At 39.5% G+C, this 22006-nt stretch overlaps 1 protein-coding gene across 1 annotated transcript in view; it reads right to left on the bottom strand.

Moving 5' to 3' along the window:
* Nucleotides 1-22006, bottom strand: part of itfg1 (integrin alpha FG-GAP repeat containing 1) — a 185739-nt gene that overhangs the window by 120211 nt on the left and 43522 nt on the right. Inside the window, exons 8-9 of the mRNA XM_068317549.1 lie at nt 13964-14048; nt 732-826 (exon numbers count right to left, since the gene is read on the bottom strand). Of these exons, the coding sequence (XP_068173650.1) occupies nt 732-826; nt 13964-14048 (180 nt within the window). The remainder of the gene's footprint in view (nt 1-731; nt 827-13963; nt 14049-22006) is intronic.

Below are 22006 nucleotides of genomic sequence, written 5' to 3'. Positions count from 1 at the left end.
GTCAGCAAGTCATTGCAGCCCTTAATTTGTTTTCCGCTCGCCTTGCCTTACAATAAAAATGAAAGATTACAGATCTCAACTCTAAATTTTTTGAATGCTTTTGTTCAGAAGGAGCAGCACATAGACTTCATTTATAAATAAACATAACATATAAACAAAGATGTATGGAACATGTTTTTTTAATCAAATGTGCTTATTTGTGTGTTACAGTTTGTATGTGTAAATAATTCTGCTCTGAGACTTTAAAAATAACCCACTCACTGTTGCTAATTAAATGGTGAATAAGCTACACTGTAGGTTCTTATTTTGTAAATCTAATTATGATGAAATCAGTGCCTCACCAGCCATGAACCTCATCGCAAGTCACTGGTGTAATTTTATTGTAAAGTGGTACTGGTTGGTCTATCAGGATTTGACACACACAAGGTCTTTGAAAGCTTGAGAATGACGCCTCAATGTAATGTTCAAAACTTGCATGATTCCAAAAAGGACATCACTACATCAGCAATAATTACAAACATTTTTGCATGGATAACAATATTTTTGGAATTGATGTGTTATTTTGAGTGTAACTTGTAGAAAGGTGGACAATGGGCAGGACAGTTGTAAGTTTCTGCAAATAACAGTAGAAAAGAAATATAACAGTAGAAAAACAGTGAGAACAACAATTAAAAATCATATAATCAATTTGAATGACAGCCAGGGAAGGTGTGTCTGAGTCTATTTTGTACCTCTTTTGAGCCTGACTTGGCCAAGTAGATGGCACTATGTTGACATGAATCATCCAGGCACACAGGGAGGAGGTGGTCCTGGGAGCCATCACCATCTGCCGGAAAAAGACACAGAGAATTAGGCAAGAAGCAACATCGTTGGATTGAAAGAGCAGGAAGTTTGACCCTTTGTTTTCTAAAACTGTACTACTTTAATTTTTTCACTCTACCAGATTGCCACAGATTTTTTTTGGAGTCGACTTTGGGCGCAGCACAGTTTTTGGAACAACGAAAATCTTTCCCTTTTTACATCCCGCTTATAAGCGGTGAAGTATTGTAATTGCCAGTGTTTGTGTGTTCGTCCGTTCATTCGTTTGTTCGTTAGTTCACCAAATATCTTTGCAACTGTTGCAGATAGACAGATGAAACAAAAAGCACATTACTCGGACGACAAAGGAGATGAAAATTAGATCATGACTTTTTTATTTTTTTTATTTTTAATATACTGATTATAATCTGACAGGGAAATTAGTAGCACACTCTAGTTAGTTCAAATCAAGTCATGCATATATATATATATATATATATATATATATATATATATATATATATATATATATATATATATATATATATATATATATACATATGTGTGTGAGTGTGTGTACAGGCCCTAAACACAAACACGCACATGTGGCCTGTAGGCATGCAGAGGAGGTAGAGTGGCGGCAGCTCCTTTATTGGAGCTGCCGCCTTGCTTAGGGGCGCCTCGGCAGTGCTCCAGAGATGAGCTGACACCTCCCACTATCAGCTCACCTCCGGGTGTTCTTTTTTTTCTTGGGCAGGAGCGGGAATCGAACCTCTGATCTTTGAAGCATTGGACGACCCGCTCTACCGCGAGCTCTACCACTGAGCCACTGCCACCCCTACCACTGAGCCACTACCCCCCCCAAAAAAAAACCAACAACAAAAAACAAAAAACTAGGTCAAGGTCAAATTTCAACTGTTGTCAATGGACTTGAAGAATAATTTCCTCTTATCAATATTCATCATACTACTTTTTAGTAATATCAGCATTATAATACCATGCATGCATAATCTTATGTCAAAATGTAGAGAGACACCCCCATTTAATAATGCAGATGTTCAAAGTATGAACACTTCAATGCAGCAGGTTGTACTTCAGAAAGCACAAAAACATAAGCAAAAACACATACATACAGGTGATATGGCAAAACAAGAGATTATCAAAATATTCAAAGTTGCAAGGTGTTGCATACCTGAACCCGTAAGAGTATAGTTATAAAAAACATATCTCACTGGGCACATACTAAATGCCTCAGACCAGAATCAATAACTCAAGTCATTAAGGCTCCATTCCCATGGAGAGCACCTTAACTTCAAAACATTGTTCTTTCTGAATTCAATGAAGGAATAATGGTTTGTTTGTTCTACCTGTGGAGACAGTGTCAATAAAACAAGTACCTGTATGGACAGCGTGCAAAGCATGGCAATTCAGTTTAGTCCAGTTTGATCAAACCAAATTAATCACAAAAACAAAAAAACAGCACTAGTGCACAACCCCTATTTGTAAGCCTCCCGAGAGACAAGATTCATTGGATTAAGTAATTCACATGCACTTGAATCAATAAAGAAAATGAATTCTAACTGCAGTTGTGATTGTTTTTTTTTAATTAAATATTTAATACATCTAATTTTAAAGGTTAGATTACTGGAATTATTTTGATTAAATTGATGACTTTTTTGATTACATATTTTTCAGTATCATTGCACAGAATCGAGGGGTTGGAATTTAAAGAAAATAATCAATAAATAATTTTAAATCTGGAACAGACACTGCCAATAATTAACCACAGGGTTTCCATACCTTCTTCAACACAAGAAAATTTAACATCACAAACTATTAAGGATTATACATCCCAAATTTCCTGCAGTCAGTATGCATGGTCATTTTCATGAAATTGTGACATATTTTTGTTGAGTGAGGCCTTCATTAATGCCTTTCTTAAGCTTGCACTTTAGGAAAAAGACAAAAAATGGTAAAAAATGGTGACTTGCCTTGTTAATCGTGACACTACATACGCATTCTTGCGTTGGCACCAAAACATAAAGCAGAGCCACTACTTCCAGGTTTTTCATTGCACCATTTATCTGAATCCTTTTCAACAAGGCAGGCACAACACTCCCAAACAGATGTTGTGCCATGTGGAAGGAGAAATCTGAATGACACTGATGATGAACGTCAGAACAAAGCAGGAAAAGAGGAAAAACTGAATGCAGCTGTCATGAGCAACTGAGCGAGAGATGGAATGGGGAGAAAAAGAGAAACAGATAATAAGGAGATAAGTCACCAAGTCCCTTAATATGTTCAATATTTAAAATCACATAAGAAAAATGTCAAACTGTCTGTTAATGACATTTAGTAATTATATTTGTTTCCAACGTTAGTTGGAAATGCATTTTAATATTCTCAAAGTCAACGGCAGTTAAATTTCCATAACAATTATTAAAGGGACAGTAAACTCATTTTAAAGTGATATTTTATATATATATATATATATATATATATATATATATATATATATATATATATATATATTTGTGATATATATTTAGTCTTCCCCGAGAACTGCGACCTTATCGTAGTGGGGGAGTTTGAGTGCCCGAATGATCCCAGGAGCTATGTTGTCAGGGGCTTTATGCTCCTGCTAGGGTCTCCCTTGGCAAACAGGTCCTGGGTGACAGGCCAAACGAAGAGCAGTACAAAAACCCCTATGGTGAAAAAAAAATATCAAGGACCGTAACGTTGCAACCGGGGACCAACCCTGGAGCCAGGCCCAGGATTAGGGCACGTATGCGAGCGCCTGGTGGCTGGGCCTCTGCCCACGGGTCCGAGCCGGGCTCAGCCCGAAAGGGCGACGGGGGCCCAACCTCTTGTGGACTCACCACCCGCCGAGTTAACCGTAGGGGACGTGTGCAGTGTGGATTGGGTGGCAGTCATCAGCATGGGGCTTGACAACCCAATCCCCAGACAAACAATCTAATTCTGGGGACATGGAATGTCACCTCGCCAGAGCTTGTGAGGAAAGTTGAGAGGTACCGACTAGATATAGTCGGGCTCACCTCCGTCCAACAGCTTGGGCTCTGGAATGCAAATCCTTGAGAGGGGCTGGACTCTCCACTTTTCTGATGTTGCCCGAAGTCAGGTTATACTGCTTCCACGATGGGGTGTACATATTCCGCAACAATGACTATGTAGGTAGAATGTGTCAAAGTAACATCCATATATGGTAGAATATTTCCCACAGAACAATTCCCATGGACCAGGGGTGCTCACACTTTTTTAGCATGCAAGCTAGTTATAAAATGATGAAGTCAAAAAGCTCTATGAACTCCAAAAATGCAAAATATATATATATTTATAAATATACTGAGATTATTCGGTATGTACAATGTATGTTGATGCACCTTCCACAAAAGCATGTGCCCAGTTTGGACAACACAACACAATTAACTTAGTGATTTTTTTTGTCATGTCCTGAATGGAATGCATAGCCAGAAATGCATAGTTTGGACAATAGCTGCTGACAGGTAGCCTCAAGGACACTTCCAAATGACCAACTCATGGTGGAACGGTACTTCGACTTAAACTCCTTAACTGGGCTTGCACTAGGAGGTACAATGACTAAGCCACTGTGGCTCAGTGTAAAAGAATTGAGCAAGCCACAAAAAGCCACATTCTGTGTCGAAGACAGTGGCACAGTGCGCGGACGACCGACGCTCGTTGCAGGGGGCGTGGGGGGGTTTGACATAGAAAAGCTGGTCTGTGTGATCAAAACACAAAAGCGAGCCACAGAAGCTGTAGTTTGGGAGATGTTCCAACCCAGTTTTCTTGTATCACGATTTAGCCGTTGTCAAACTCTTTCAAATTCTAATGCCTGCCAATTTTTTAAGCTTTTAACGCAATCACCTTTTGGACAAAGTGTTCACTTGCTACCCGATACATCTCGCTCTCTAATGGTGCCATGATAAAGAGGTAATCAGTGTAATTCACTTCACCTGTCAGGGTAAATGTGAATGGCTGATTGCTGTACGGGCAAAGACTAAGGATTCACTCTGCAGAGTAGACTGTAAGCAATAAAGAACAAAACTGTAGATGAATATGAAATAAAATAATATCTTTAGATATCATTTAAAGATATTATTTTATTATACGAGGCAGCTGTACAAGAAAGCATAGAGCAGAATGTACTTTCTAAGGAGGCTGAGGGCTTTCAACATCTGCAGAAAGCTCCTGTGGATGAGATTTGCAATTGGCAAACCTCAGTTTCATTTCAATAATTTAAGGGTATCACATTCTGAATTAAAAATGACGAGCAAATGCATGCCCAATTTGACATTCAGGTGAAACATTTCAGTTTTGTTTGATGATTTACTGTGCGTGCGTGCTCGCTCGCCCGTTTGTTCGTCCGTTCGGTCGTTCTATGTCTTCTTGAAGACCAGATGTTCTTAATCTTCTTCCGCTTATCCAAATCCAGGTCACGAGTTATGCTAGAGCCTATCCCAGAGACGGAGTACACCCTGAACAAGTCGCCAGTTCATCGCAATGCAACACAGGATTGCAGAAATTCCTTCATGTGGAAAACTGTTTTAATGTCCTTTGTGGCTCTTAGGAAACCCTTCCAGTCAGATGTAACAGGAATACTGCTGATGTGATGAAACTTATGTTTTAAGAAATGGTATTAGTATCATTACTGTGGGTGTGATGAAAATGAATCAAGTAATGATTCCAGTTTTTATTTGCAGTTTAGGTGGAAATAGGTGTGTAAAAGAACTAAAGGACTAAAGGGCTAAAGGATGTCACGTCTGACACTGTGTTCAGCTGCATCAGTGCTCCACAGGGGACTGTTTTGTCCCCAATCCTCTTCACTTTGTACACGGTGGACTTCTGCCACAACTCAGAACTGTCACATCCAGAAGTACGCGAATGACACAGCTATCGTGGGATGTATCAGAGACAATGAGGAGGAGGAGTATAGATGCCTGGTGAGGGACTTTGTCAGCTGGTGTCATAACAACAGCCTGCAGCTCAAGACCTCCAAAACTAAAAAGCAGGTCACTGACTTCAGGAGGGGCAGACCCCAATGTACACCAGTTCTGATAGGAACGGAGTAGGTGGAGGTTCTGCAAACTTATAAATACCTTGGGTTGTGGCTGGACAACAAGCTGGACTGGACAAACAACACGAGGCAGCAGTACAAGACAACATAGAGCAGAATGTACTTTCTGAGGAGGCTGAGAGCTTTCAACATCTGCAGAAAGCTCCTGTGGATATTGTATCAGTCTGTGATCGCCTTCATCCTGTACGCTGTGGTGTGTTGGGAAGGTGCATCTCTCCAGGCTGGAGAAGCTGATCAGGCGGGCCAGCTCAGTGGTGGGGATGAAGCTTGACCCTCTGCCAATGGTAGAAGAGAGCTTTGGACAAACTGCTGGACATCATGGATGATGTTAGCCACCCTCTGCACACAGTAGCAAACAACCAGAGAAGCCTGACCAGCCAAAGGCTACGCCTCCCAACATGCAGGATCAACAGACTTAAGAACTCCTTCATCCCCCGAGCCATTAAACTGCTCAACTCCTGAAGATGAAGAGAATCCACACAAGAGCTGGGGGATGACACGCATTATACATCAAAAACACTGCAAACGCTATAAACACTATACTTGCCCATGCCTATTTATGCCTTTTTATCTGTATATTCTTGGTGGGTTATTTTTTATTCTTTCTAGGTGTTGGTACTACTTTCTGTGTGGTGGTACTATTTTCTGTGTGCTTTTTCTGTGTGCTTTTGTGTAGTCACTGTGCTGTGTGTAGTGCAACAGAGAAGTTAATTTCCCTGACGGAGTCTCCTTAAGGGATCAATAAAGTTCTACTCTACTTTCTCTACTCAAAAATAGGTATGTATGTGTCATACATTAAAGAGAAAGTCAAACAGTCAGATGAAGACATGTCAAATGAGTGCTACTTCAGGGCTGCAGCAGTTGTGAGTATTAATTCTGTCTCTGATGTTTACTGCATTGTTACACCAACATAAACAGCAGTAGTCCACTGCCCCAACAGTCACACTTAACGCAGGTCAAGATGCTTGCCTCAGTCACATGGTCACCTCCTTAAAGGGGCAGCTCCAGCCAATAACACAGAATACATAATTTTAAATTGAAACTCCCAAGCTGAGAAAACGAACACAAAACAAACATGGCAGAAATATTATAAGGACGCTTCCAATAAAGCTGCATGCACATTGGATTCATGATTATTATTATATCCAGAGAAAAACAGTTTTTATTTGTTGTAATTATCTGTCACACCTTAAAGGCCGGACCATGAAAATATTGCCCGATGTTAATTCAGTCTGTGGCTCAAAAAAGTTTGATGACCACTTCCATACAGTATGCCCCCCCCCCCCCACACACACACACATGAGTACCTTCTTTCATCTATCTTTTTTCTTTGAATATTTCTCTGTATACTGTCCTTCACCTGTCTCACATCTCCTCCAATCTCTCTCGCTGTTCTATTACTCCCTTTTTTAGTGACACTTTTTACCCACCACTTTTTAATATTTTCCCTCTTCCCTTGTACTATTCCTCTTTTGGTCCCTCTGACAATGGGTGGTGTAGAGGAGATTGGCTGAGGGACATACAAAAGGACGAAACTGCAGTTTTGGATCGAAACAGTGACAGCCAGGGAAGAGGAGAGGGAGGAAGGGAGGCCAAGAAAAGGCTGGGGCAGACAAATGGAGAGAAAAATGAAGACTAAGTGGAATGAAACAACATACAAATGAAAGTACACAGTATACAGTGCAAATATGAATTGTGATACTGGCATGCATACAGTTAAATATTGCAAATTATGAAAAGCACATGCACCAACACACGTGGTGAGATTGTGCAAGATGAACCATTTCAAACCAAATGTTGAGTGGTAAACATGTTTAGAAGGGCTGGGTTGTGTAATATAACATAGGTGGTGTCCTTTAGGAGGATGATGGCGCAATAAAAATCTGGGTAATAAAAAAAATAAAAAGCTTAAATCAACACATAAAACCTCCATTCCAACTCAAACAGTCTTTTGTCAGACTCATTTTTATGTCTCCAGAAACCCAAAGTCATCTGAAGCTAGAAATCGAAGGTGTGATGTTCAATGTTGTTAGTGGGTATGCTCCACAAGTAGGATGTGAGCTGGAGGAGAAGGAGAAATTCTGGTTGGACTTTGATGAAATGATGCAGAGCATACCTAGAAGTGAGAGAGTTGTCATTGGAGCAGACTTCAATGGACATGTAGGTGCAGGAAACAGAGGTGATGAGGAGGTGATGGATCCAGGAGAGGAACGCAGAAGGACAGATGGTAGTTGACTTTGCAAAAGGGATGGAAATGGCTATAGAGAATACGTTCTTCCAGAAGAGGCAGGAACATAGGGTGACCTATAAGAGTGGTGGTAGGAGCACACAGGTAGACTACATCTTGTGTAGACTGTGTAACCTGAACGAGATCAGTGACTGTAAAGTAGTGGTGGGCGAGAGTTTAGCCAAACAGCATAGGATGGCGGTGTGTAGGATGACTCTGGTGGTGAGGAAGATGAAGAGGACAAAGGCAGAGCAGAAAACAAAATGGTGGAAGCTGAAAAGGGAAGAGTGTTGCATGACTTTTAGGAAGGAGTTAAGACAGGCTCTAGGTGGTCAGGAAGTGCTTCCAGATGACTGGAAAACCACAGCTAATGTGATCAGGGAGACAGGTAAGAGAGTACTTGGTGTGCCATCTGGAAGGAAAGTGGATAAGGAGACTTGGTGGTGGAATGAGGAGGTACAGGAGTGTATACAGAAAAATAAGTTAGCTAGGAAGAAGTGGGACACTGAGAGGACTGAGAAGAGTAGACAGGAGTACAGGAAGATGCAGCGTAAGGTGAAGGTAGAGGTAGCAAACAAGGCCAAACAAGAAGCTTATGATGACTTATATGCTAGGTTGGACAGTAAGGAGGGAGAGACTGATCTATACCGGTTGGCAAGACAGAGAAACAGAAATGGGAAGGACGTGCAGCAGGTTAGAGTGATTAAGGATAGGGATGTAAGTCTATTGACATGTGCCAGTTGTGTGACGGGAGATGGAAAGAGTACTTTGAAGAGTTGATGAACGTGGAAAATGAGAGAGAACAAAGACTAGAAGAGGTGACTGTTGTGGACCAGGATGTAGCAAAGATTAGTCAGGATGAAGTGAGGAGGGCATTGCAGAGAATGAAGAGTGGAAAGGCAGTCGGTCCTGATGATATACCTGTAGAGGTTTGGAAGTGTCTAGGAGAGGTGGCAGTAGAGTTTCTGACTGGGTTGTTCAACAGGATCTTAGATAGTGAGAAGATGTCTGAGGAATGGAGGAGAAGTGTGCTGGTGCCCATTTTTAAGAACAATGGAGATGTGCAGAGTTGTGGCAACTACAGAGGAATAAAGCTGATGAGCCATACAATGAAGTTATGGGAGAGAGTAGTGGAAGATAGACTAAGGGCAGAAGTGAACATTTGTGAGCAGCAGTATGGTTTCATGCCAAAAAAGAGCACTACAGATGCAGTATTTGCTTTGAGGATGTTGATAGAGAAGTACAGAGAAGGCCAAACGGAGCTGCATTGTGTTTTTGTAGATCTGGAGAAAGCTTATGACAGGGTGCCCAGAGAGGAACTGTGGTATTGTATGAGGAAGTCCGGAGTGGCAGAGAAGTATGTTAGAGCGGTGCAGGACGTGTATCAGGTGAGGTGTGCTGTAGGTGTGGCAGAGGAGTTCAAGGTGGAGGTGGGACTGCATCAGGGATCAGCTCTGAGCCCTTTCTTGTTCGCTATGGTGATGGACAGGCAGACGGACGAGGCTAGACAGGAATCTCCATGGACTATGATGTTTGCAGATGACATTGTGATATGCAGCGAGAGCAGGGAAGACGTGGAGGAGAAGCTAGAGAGGTGGAGGTTTGTCCTGAAAAGGTGAGGAATGAAGGTTAGCCGCAGTAAGACAGAGTACATGTGTGTGAATGAGAGGGACCCAAGTGGAAGAGTGTGGTTACAGGGAGAAGACACCAAGAAGGTGGAGGATTTTAAGTACTTAGGGTCAACAGTCCAGAGCAATGGAGAGTGTGGAAAAGAGGTGAAGAAGCATGTACAGGCAGGATGGTACGGGTGGAGAAAAGTGTGAGGTGTGATGTGTGATAGAAGAGTTTCAGCTAAAATGAAAGGAAAGGTGTACAAAAGTGTGGTGAGACCAGCCATGTTGTTTGGTCTAGAGACAGTGTCACTGAGGACAAGATAGGAGACAGAGCTGGAGGAAGCAGAGATGAAGATGCTGAGGTTCTCTCTGGGAGTGACCAGGAAGGATAGGATCAGGAATGAGTACATCAGAGGAACAGCACATGTTAGAGGTTTTGGAGATAAAGTTAGAGAGGCCAGACTGAAATGGTTTGGACATATCCAGAGGAGAGATAGTGAATATATTGGTAGAAGGATGCTGAGTTTTGAACTGCCAGGCAGGAGGCCTAGAGGAAGACCAAAGAGGAGGTTTATGGATGTAGTGAAAGAGGACATGAAGGTAGTTGGTGTGAGAGAAGAGGATGCAAAGGACAGGGTTAGATGGAGGCAATTGATTCGCTGTGGCGACCCCTGAAGGGAAAAGCCGAAAGGAAAAAAAGAAGAAGAAGCCTTCAGCTCATGTGGTGCCTTTGGCTCAGTTGTCCACTCCAAACCCTATTCAACTCTCTGCCCTTGTTCCATTACCGCACATAGACTTAAAAAACCTCAAAGACAATGTGTGGATTATCAGGACAAAATGTTGTGACTTACACAGTAATATTTCAACTCTATTCCAAAATAAAGTACTGAAATAATTAGTGTATACATTGCTGTGGGGGGGTCCTGAGAATTCAGGGTATTACTTGTTCATACTAATTACTACACATAAGACATAGGAATAAGACAAAAGGAGATGCAGTTTTTACCTTCAAAGTAGGACAAATTTTTTTCAGATGTACTTTGCAATTTTGCATCAAATTGCACATTAAAATGTGCAAATTAATATCAGAATTTGGAAACTCCAAACCCATGAAGCTAAAAAATTTGCATAAGGTTTGGAATATCACTCAATGTGAAGTATATCATAATTTAGTGGTGATAAAGATTTCTCATTGTTGCATTTTTACTGTACTAGGATGGTCTGAAGGGATGGACATTTAGATAAATGCAGATGGATTCTGTTGTATGATACAGTTTACACTTGACTGTACATAATGCGCGATGCAACACTCCAGTCTCTTTTTCACAGATACACACATTTTACAAGAGTTTTGGACTGCAACAGGAAGTGTCAGAGAATGTGGTGCTAAAAACGTAAAGTGAGAAGAGAAAATGTGGTTGAAAATACCATAAAGTGATATGGAGGCAAAAGACTCTTTTATCACACATTAAATGAATAAAGAACCAAATTTAGATGGTTATGTCATGCAGCAGCAGAACTGTTTCCAACAGCCTGTATGATATTGGATACAACAGCAGACTGCTACTGCAGGACAGCATGTATTCTTTTTCCTTTCTTACCTGACATTTTATGTTTTTCAGTGTTATCACCATACTGTATATATTGCTTTCATGAGGCAGAATGGAGGACCGAGATAATATAAGGAAGAATGGAGATTAAGGTTGATACAGACATGGAAATGCAGAGAAGAATAGAAGGTAGTTGAGAAAGAAAGGTACGTTGGAGGTAGATTGAGGTGATGAAAATCATTTCCACTCTAAGATCACAAGGCATGCATCCTTTATTCCAATCCCAGCACACATCTTCTCATTTTCATCTACCTCTTCTCTATCTCATATCAGTTTTGAAGTATGTCACCCCCCTCACTCTTTCATTGTCTCACTGTCTTTCTTTTTATTTATTCAGCCTACCCACGGTCACCGTATCAAGTGTTGTTCCGGTCGATGTGGTTACCTTTAATTTTAGTCAGCCTTAAAAATCGGATATGAAAGGGAATCTGATTCAAATCCAATTTGCCTGAAGTCTGAACACAGCCTGACAAGAAGAATTAGAGAGTGATGACTAAACAGGCGCCTGCTGGGGTTAGAAGTGCAGGACGGGTTCTGCATGCAGGGCAACAGAATGAGGGAAGGATGAAAAATTTCTGCAACTTAAATATTCCATCAAATGGAAGGGTGTGTTAGACTACCATGTGGCTTCTGAACATACATACAGGCTGCCTGGCCTCGATGAAAGATTTTCATTTTTTGTGAAATACTAATTATTCAGCAGTTTTTAGAAATAGACAACATCCTAGTAAAATAAATGTCTAAAAGAGATAGAAGAGTGGATGTCTGACCCTAAAAGCCTGAATCCCCAGCTAACGAGGACAAGGTCTTCAAGCTATTTCTAAAATAGGAGGAATGAAAATAAACATTAAACGATTAAAGAAACGAACGTTTTAAGCTTCAAGACAAAGCTTTTACAATGAAAGGTCACCTCTCCCATAGTCGTTGTATTACACACACACACACACACACACACACACACACACACACACACACACACACACACACACACACACACACACACACACACACACACACACACACACACACACACACACACACACACACACACACAGCATATAGGTAATTTCCCCTCTGGCTCACACATTATTGCCAATTTGGGAAGGGGAAGTTTGTTCACTAAATATTTGATGGACACCTCTGGCTGCAATGAGATTAACAGATTAATCTTGAAAATAAGGATGTGCTTGTCAGTTATGAAGCTTAGTGTGCACACTTGTGTGTGTCTGAAGGCTTATGTGCATGAGTGCCACCCCAGCCCAAAAGTTAATTAAAAATACATTTAACATTACATAGTTAGTGACAACTCACAGCTTACACTGAGTTCTGAGGTCACAGGCAAATAAAAAAAAAGGGTAGAAAAAAATAAGAAGCTAGAAATCAGAAAAACAAAACAATAAGTGTTTTCATTCCAAATTTAAGAGTCTGTAAAATCAATACCCCTTTCCAGATAGGTAAATGTTTCTTGTTCTCCATTGTTCATGATATTAGTACGCATGGTCTTCTCACATTCGTTCTTTGTCCAGAATTAATACATGTAGCAATATAACAAATATGTGTAGTCATGAAGGGGATACACTTAACTTTGTTGCTTCACATGAATTTCAAAGGAGAAATGGGAACATGGGCACAATTTCATGCATCTACCTCCCCCACTCTACAGAGCCAAAGCCCTGACAGGAATATATGATAGAATGTTCCACATGGAAAGCTGAGAACATTTTAAAAAATGACTTATCTTATTTTTAAATACTCAGATTAAGAATCCTTGCAGTTTCACAAGAAAAACTGAGCCTTTCGGAATTCAGACATGGCTACTGCATCCTTATGTCTAGTCAATGACATCAGAATGGAGAACTTTTTATTTCAATTCATTGTTGAAGAAATGAAGTACAGGGCCATCCTGCCAGCACAGTTCGAGATGAAAGGCAAATACTATTTAGTTCTCCATCCATACATTCATCATTTTACTGAACTGTGCAGGTTACTATTGTTTGCCTTCAAAAACTAACAAATATGCAAAGAGGCCACCGCAGTTTTACCTCTCCCTTGGCTGACTTTGGAGCTGAGACTAAAACAAACAAGGGCCACTTTGTGTCACACAAGCTGCAGTGTGGATTTTAGAGAGCCAGCGAGATTTGTTGTGGATAAATGTAAAGCTGAGCAGAACAATAAATAATACTGGCCAAGATTGTTTAAGGGGATAAGTGTGGAGTGTGACTGCGACTGCAACTGCGTATATGAGATAAGCTAGTCTGAAAAGGCATAAACACCTGTGATGCGAGGTGTGTGTGTGTGTGTGTGTGTGTGTGTGTGTGTGTGTGTGTGTGTGTGTGTGTGTGTGTGTGTGTGTACAGAAAGTCATGTGGTAAAATCCGCAGTGATAAGGAAGCCAAAAAGAACAGATACTCATATTTAGAATCCTTTGAAGCAACGCAGATTGACTGATTTACATATCAACTTCCTATGTCTCTCCACTTACATTCTAAATCTCCACAATAATGTACATGCAATATTGAAAATGGTTCATTCTGTTACCTTGACACAAACACAAAAGGTCTGTCATAAGTAAAAGGTAAAGCCAAAGCTTTGTCATCCTCACCAAAGTCGACAAGGGAGGACTGTCCCACAAACTTGACCGCAGGTGGTTCTGATGGCATTAGCTCAGCTCTGGTGAAGTTTCCATCCTGGGATAAGGACAGGAACAGGAAAGAAGGGAAATGAAGTTTAATAAATGTAGTTTTAAATGTAGTTTTATAAACACTCATATCTGTGGGAGAGAAGTCTGCTTTTCCCTACAAAACAACTCAAAGTTTGTTATTGCTGAGAAGGAAAATGTCATGAAAGAACAGAATAAGTGTAGGATTGATGCAATGCAAGTGTCTTTTAAAAGAAGAAAATTTAAATGTGAAAGACAATTAAATCTAATTTATTAATGTGTTAAAAGCTATATATTTTACATTACGTTTTAAATAATAATGATCAAAATAATAAACTTGTTAAATCATGGACTTGTTCTTTTGTTACCACAGAGTAAGTGTGAGTGAATCAAGACTGATCACTCCTTATCAAATATTACAACACAACAAACAAGAATGTATTCATTAATTTTCAGATAGATTTTCAATAAATCAGTTGTGGAAAGAAATATAGATATTTTATTAACCCTTCATAACAACACAATGCAAACAAGTATATACTGTACATTTGACATGGTACCATGTCAAATATTGTGTGTATGCATGTTGAGTGAATTGACAGAGGAAGGAGGGTTTGTTGACTTTTGGTTGAGTTGCAGCATGTCAATGCACAACACAAAATCTGAGATGTAATGACATCTTTTTGAGGCTGATCTAGTGTGTGATTCTGCAGAAAACAACAGGTGTAGGTGGATTTGACAAGTGTCGGACGCCACTGGTGAGTGCTGCACTTCATAGAGAGCAAGGGAGAAAAGAGAGGAGCGGTGGAGATAAGCACACTAGAGGTGGTGCATGAGGAACATCTGTCTTTGTGTGTGTGTGTGTGTGTGTGTGTGTGTGTGTGTGTGTGTGTGTGTGTGCGCGTGTGTGTGGGTGCGCGTGTGTGTGGGTGCTTGTGTCTGGATATAGCAGCAGATGCTATTCTGTGCCGTGGAAACTGTTGCCTGCTGATATTAATGTTCCCGAGAAAAGGGCAGAAAGATCAAATGACTATGTCAGGAACAGCAAAATATATTTTATACATAAAATACGGCAGGACTGTATTTTTGGTTACATACCAGTAAACACTATATGTAATCCAATAGTGGTTCGGTGCATAAACTGCTAAATACCTGCAAGTCAATTTACAGAATTTAAGTCCTACTTCTATTAAATGTATTGATAACTAGAGACTAAATAAAGGTAATTAAACACAAGACAGCCAAATTCCATCAGTCAGTAATGATAATAAAAAATATTCAATTCAATGAGACATATCACGGCTAAAATTGTACTCTAAAGTCTTCAGTGAAAGGCAAGAGAAGAGTCAAAGAGCAATCTATGAAGAAAAGGAACAAAGTAAAATGAATATTAAAAAAAAAAAAAAAAGTTTGACACAGCAGCTTGTTACAGTTGAACACCAGTACAATAATAAACTACATTTTCAATTTAGGAAATGTTGCACTCTACATATCAGCATTGGGTGAAATCCTGCATCACTGACATAACACACCCACTGTATTGATTTTCTGTTTGGAGGAAAATTCAACAACAACACAAGACTGAAAAACTGTCAATATCTAGAGCAATTCACTGCAGAGGGAACTGCTTGTCTCTTTCCTGAAGTGAATGTTGTGGAACTTTCCAATCAGGAAGCACATCATTATTTTTTTGCACAGTAGGCTATTTGTTGAATAGAAAACTACTACAATTAATTGGACTATGAGTGCAAACAGCTTACATATGGAGCATTTTAAGAGTCAGATGCTGGCTGCTGGCCACTCCACACTATATACATGTGTGTGTGTGTGTGTGTGTGTGTGTGTGTGTGTGTGTGTGTGTGTGTGTGTGTGTGTGTGTGTGTGTGTGTGTGTGTGTGTGTGTGTGTGTGTGTGTGTGTGTAATAACTGAAACCAGACCAAAATGTATGTAGGTGACTTTTACTAAGGAAGAGCACAGCATTTCAACTCCAATTCAATTTAATATTAATTGCAGCAGACATTTTGTCTTGTCTTAGTGCTGAAAAAAGAAGTACCGCTAATACCTCTTGAAAACATTACAGTGAGGCAGCTTGCACAATACCACAACTCTGAAACTGAAACAGTTAAATGGAATTCAGGCAGCATTAATTTCATTTTTTTCACCTGTTCTTTTCCTATTGTTACATTCAGCCTTCTGTGAAAAAAAGCTGATTGGGCCATTTGTGGGTTGATATTATCTAGACTGTAAAAGCCTGAAGCACACACAAGGCAGGTAGATCAAATGGGTTTTTTTTAAGAGGGGAGCTCTTATAAGTCAAAAATGTTGCTTATCCCTCTAGACGTGTTTGTGCTTAATTCATAAGACAATAATTAATAGTTAATGAAACATCAATTACTGTTGCTGCAGCTTTATCATCACAGTCTTCCAATCCACCCCAAAACATTTATTTTATGAGTCTCATACATAGTACTGCCAATGTGATCGTCTTACAGGGATATGATCCCTTTCGGTCAGTGAGCATATTGTCATTTTGGCATTTGAATGACGCCTCTGCGAGCCTAATCTTTTATTGTGGCACAAAGGAATAGAAAAATAACAAAATACAAATGTTAAATTCTAATATAATATGGGTTGTACTGCTGAATGATCTCTGTTTCAATGTCAGTGAGTAGGGAAATAATCTTTATAAAATAAAAATCCAAAGTAAATGAATCACTAAATCAATAACTGAAACTAATTGATTTCCAAATACTATTTTTTGGACCATTGTGCAGTGCACAAATTAAATTCAATCTGGTTGTTAGTGAAAGTTACTTTTTTGAATGTCAGTAAAAATATGCCAACTACTAATTTAGTATGTTTGACATAATCCGTATTCCAGTATTACAACCTGTACATTTGATAAAAACTTTAACACGCCGTTTCCTCCCAGAAGACATTCATACGTGTTAATGAAATGGAAACCTTTGTGAAACACTGTCTTCAATTTTTGTACTAAAGGTCATGCATTTGTGTGTATACTCTGAATGGTGGCCCATCACAACACAAAGGCAAATCATGCACAATACAACTATTTGGTCATAAGTTATTAATTAAGGTAAAGCTTATAAAACCATTGGCGTGCACAATAAAGGGGGTATGGAAATGAAATGTTTGGACAGAGAACGACACAGGAGACGTCAATTTTGAAATCTACTACTTATACATGATAACTACTTACGACTTGTAAGCGAACTAACATTTGTGCATTTCTGGTAATATAAGGAAGTAATCAGAAACATGTTCACAGAAAGATATTGTCTTGTGCTTTTTCACACTGTTTAAAGCAGAGCTACTACAGACACAATTTAAAGCAGAGTTACAAAGAAATAATGACTTCAATTTAAAAATAACTAATTTCATATTAAGTGTCATTGAATTTAGAATTATGAAAAAAAATCAGTATTACTAAATTGTCCATAAAGCACAGTAAAAAATATTTTAAATAGTAAATGAACACCGTCATATACTGTATGTATGCTAACATTTCTTCCATTAAAAGTGCAAGAAATGTCTTACAGTGGTAATATGAAGTCAGTGAAATGACTGCTTACTTGATTCATAGGAAAAAAAGTTCAGCCATCTTATTCATTTTTTGTTTTGACACATACTGCATGTTTAAAATGATAACACCTACTGGGTTCAAAAGCCTTTGAGCTGAACATATGATGAACATATGATGTTTCCTGAAAATCTGTCAGCAGAACTGTTTGTTTTATACTGTATGAGGCCGAGGCAAGCAAAATGAACAAAGTACTCCATTCAGTTTCAATTAGTTAATCTGCAAAAATCATACTGAGATACATTATTATTATTTTAATGACAGCGAGGGACATGGTGGCACTTTTGGTTTGGTTACTACAAAAACACCAACAAGTCAATGAGACAAGTATTTTGGCTGTCTTTGGCTGTTGGCTAATTCTCTTCTATTTGTTTCAACTTGTAAAGAACTTGCCTGCTCTATAGCACCTCTCAGTTAAATAAACAAAGGCACTTCCTACACAGACCATATTGTACACACAAACATTTCAAAGGGACATTCTGTTTGAAGTTTTTTAAACTAATTTAATTGGTTCCATCCTATTAATTACACTGAGATGCTCGTAAATAACTTGTCTCACATGTGACAGAAAGTTAAATGTCTACTGTTCTCAATGCTCTTGCACGTTGACCTGTTCTATAGTAAACAAAACCCTTTCAAATGAATGTCTTTGAAAGCAAGAAGAAATAACTCACAGATCAAAAGTGTTCATTTGTACATTCACCGACACACACATATGCAGTTCTGTTCATAATTGTAGCAGTGTCTCTAAAAATGCGAGTAAAAAAAAAATATATATATATTTTGATGCACACAAATGCATTGGGGACACTTCACATTCTATTTCCAAGAAAGAAGAGTGGGAAAAGTCATTGAATATTAAAGCATTTTACAGAAAGTCAACAAACACAATGTTCACCAATTGTACTCAGCACTGCTATTTTTTGAACATTATGTTTGTTGACTTTCCTAAAAATATTATTATATTCAATGACTTTTTCCACTTTTCTTGCTTTGAAATATAATGTAAAGTGTCAGCAATGCATTTGTGTGCATTAAAATAAAGACTTTGAAGAATGTTGAGGTTTTACTCACTGCTATTATTATGATATAAACGTATGGGACAGCTGGTAACTGTGTTGAAGATGAGATCGACTGGTTGTTGATTGCAAGACGTCAAGATTAAAACTGTGCGTGTGAGAGTGTGAGATCATGTGACTGATATTTGATGATCATGGGATTACAAGTCTTATTTGCATTCTTCCTTTCTGTTCACATCACTCCCAACCACGCATAATACACGCAATCTCTCTCTCACACACACACACACACACACACACACACACACACACACACACACACACACACACACACACACACACACACACACTTCCTGCCAAATAATGCAATGGACTGATATTGGGTAATTGTAGCAGTGAAAGACATCTGACTGCAAGAAAAGTGGCAGATGAGTCATACAAACGTCCCCTGTCAGAGAGAAGTGTTGTGAATTTCTGGAAAATCCAATTTCTAAATGTTAGTTGACTCAATTTTGATGGAACAAAAAGGTATGAAGTAAGAAACGAAAGACAGCTGTGTCAGGTTTCCTGTCCAAGTAAAAAGATACTCCTGTCAGGGCCAAACAACGTTTCTGTGTAATGGTGTCTGGTACATGGAGCAAATTTACTTTCATGCTGGTAACATCTAAGTGCTGAATTCGACTGAAAACAGGCACAAATATCAGTAAATTAGGATTCTGTTACTATCAAACAGTCATAAGCTACACGCATACGCTTCTGATGAATAAAGTATATGTTTATATTTAGGTGAAACATGACTTAAAAATTACAATGTTTCACCTCATACGTAAAATATTCATTCATTCAGTCATTCATCTTCAAACCGCTTTTATCCGCTGTAGTAGGCAGACACGCGGAGAACATGCAAACTCTACGCAGAGGGACACAAACCTGGAACCTCCTTGCTGTGCATCGACAGCGCTACCCGCTAGGCCACCATGCTGCTATGCATAATATACATAATGATATATTAAAAATCTTGATAATTACCAAAATGGGTTGAAGCCGCATAATCATTATCAGTGGACTACAATCAATGGTATGGAGAGAATATTTAAAGTTAAACAATTCAATGCATGGATGTATTGATGACCTCTACATAACATACAGAGTTTCATTTAACCACTTAATAAGAAATAAAAAGTTTTCGAAGATGGCTATAAGCATGCCAAACTATGTGGTGGCAGTATTGAGTCAAATTTTATCCAATAGGAATCCTCCGTGTTTTGTTGTCACAACACACGGGCCCATAAATATGACATCACAGAGGTTTTCATTGCAGGCAAGACGTCAGCGTTTTTAAAAAGTTGCGGATACACCGTCCACACGACAACGCAGACCCAGCGTTTTAAAAAAAATCCACCTAGGCCAGCGTTTTCAAAAAGCTGCGTTTTCATTCCAGGTATCTGTGTTGTTGTGTGGACGGAAGGCGTAAACGCAACAAAAAAGTTACGTTTTCAAAAAGTTCCATCGTCGTGTGGACGGGGCCTAATACATGGCCAGACTATATGGGAATGTCAGTGAACTGAATGCCTGATAAACTGCAGATCCAATCTCCTTTGTGAACCACTACAGGTTTGACGTGCCGCCCTTGTACAGTGAATATTCAAACAGCATCACACTCTCCATCCTTATCTCTCAGAATCTGAAACTTCTTGACCACAGATTCAATCAGTTCATTTCTATTGTCTTTTGTAGTGATATGAGTGCCAGAGAGGTCCTTTTTCCTCACAGATTGACTGAGTCTATGACCTGTGGAGGTGAAAAGCACCGAAAAGCTCAAAAAGTTGTGCTACTGCTGGCAAAGGAGCAACTGTTAAGGTGACACATTAAACTTTTTGTTTTCTGAGCTTTTCAAGCCTAACTTACCTAAAGAATAAGTTAAGGGAGTGGCTGATGTCTGGGACCCATACAAATAGGTGATTTGAGTGCATCCTCCAAGCCTATGTTCAAGTCAATCACTGGCATTACTTGAAAATAACCACTTTTTAATTATCTATGAGCCATTTTGTTGACCCATATAACTTTGTCTCTGACAACACCCTCCGTCATGAAATCAGAGGAAAATAGAATTAGAAAACAATTATGAAGTGACAAAACAAAAAACTGCCAACAAAACAAAGTGCTGCTAAAAGAGGAGTGTGCTGACCTGTGACCAGGAGATGTGGCTGCATTGAAACAAATTCACAAACTTCTAATATTCATAGGATTGTGGGAATGGTCAGTGTTTGCATATATGGTTTTATTGTGTGTGTTTGCTTCTGAATGCCTCTGTGTGATATTTTTTCAAGTGTGTGTGGATGTGGGCACTGTTTTGTGCATTTCAAGAAAGGAAAAGCAGAAGTAAGCAAGGTACGCAAGAAGTGAAGACAGAATGAGATGAAGTGATAAGAGTGCCAGAGAGGTCCTTTTTCCTCACAGACAAGACTAAAGCTCATTCTGTCTGTCACAGATGGTGTGTGTGTGTTCATTTTGTCTTGAATCCTTGCTCCTCTCTCTGTTCAAACAACACTTAAAAAGATCCACTTCACTCAACAATGACTCTTTATCAGTCAATTAACCGAAGGCAGATTGCAAAAAATCGCAAGATACAGTGAATGAGACTCTGGCCCTTCCTTTAAAGTGACAAAATATGACATGATTACAAATTAATTTTGAGAAATAGATGACAAAGCAAAACAAAATGAGATTTGAACAGTTAGGAGAACAACATCTACTGTATATAAGCTTTTGAAATTATTACATTTTATCTTCTAGGCTTGCGGTGAGCTTCACAGGATATATTCTGGTTCTTTATACAGAAAAGACAGATGCCTGATGTTCAGTGACTTCCTATTTTTACTAAGGCAGAACACCACTCGAATTGTCACCTACAAGCTGATCCTGAATTTTCTCCCATGCTTTCTGAAAGATTAGAAACAGGCTTATGGATGCACCAACAACCATTCTAAATGCATAGAACTTTGCCAGGATTGAAATAACTTTTTTCCATCCATCATCTACCGCTTATCCAGGGCCAGATCGCAGGGGCAACAGTCTCAGCAGGATGCCCATACCTCTTTCTCCCCAGAAACCTCTTCCAGCTCCTCCGGGGGGAGCCCGAGGCGTTCCCAGGCCAGCCGAAAGACATAGTCCCTCCAGAGTGTCCTAGGTCTTTGCCGAAGTTTCCTCCCGGTAGGACATGCCCGGAACACCTCCCCAGGGAAGCGTCAAGGAGGCATTTGGAACAGATACCCGAGCCACCTCAGCTGGCTTTGCTCAAGGCGGAGGAGCAGCGGCTCTACTCCAAGCTCTTCCCTGGTGACTAAGCTCCTCACCCTAACTCT

Source organism: Antennarius striatus, chromosome 1 (genome assembly GCF_040054535.1).
Source record: "Antennarius striatus isolate MH-2024 chromosome 1, ASM4005453v1, whole genome shotgun sequence".
Taxonomy (NCBI): domain Eukaryota; kingdom Metazoa; phylum Chordata; class Actinopteri; order Lophiiformes; family Antennariidae; genus Antennarius; species Antennarius striatus.
Note: the sequence above shows the minus strand (reverse complement) of the source record. Positions and strands in the feature narration are given on the sequence as shown.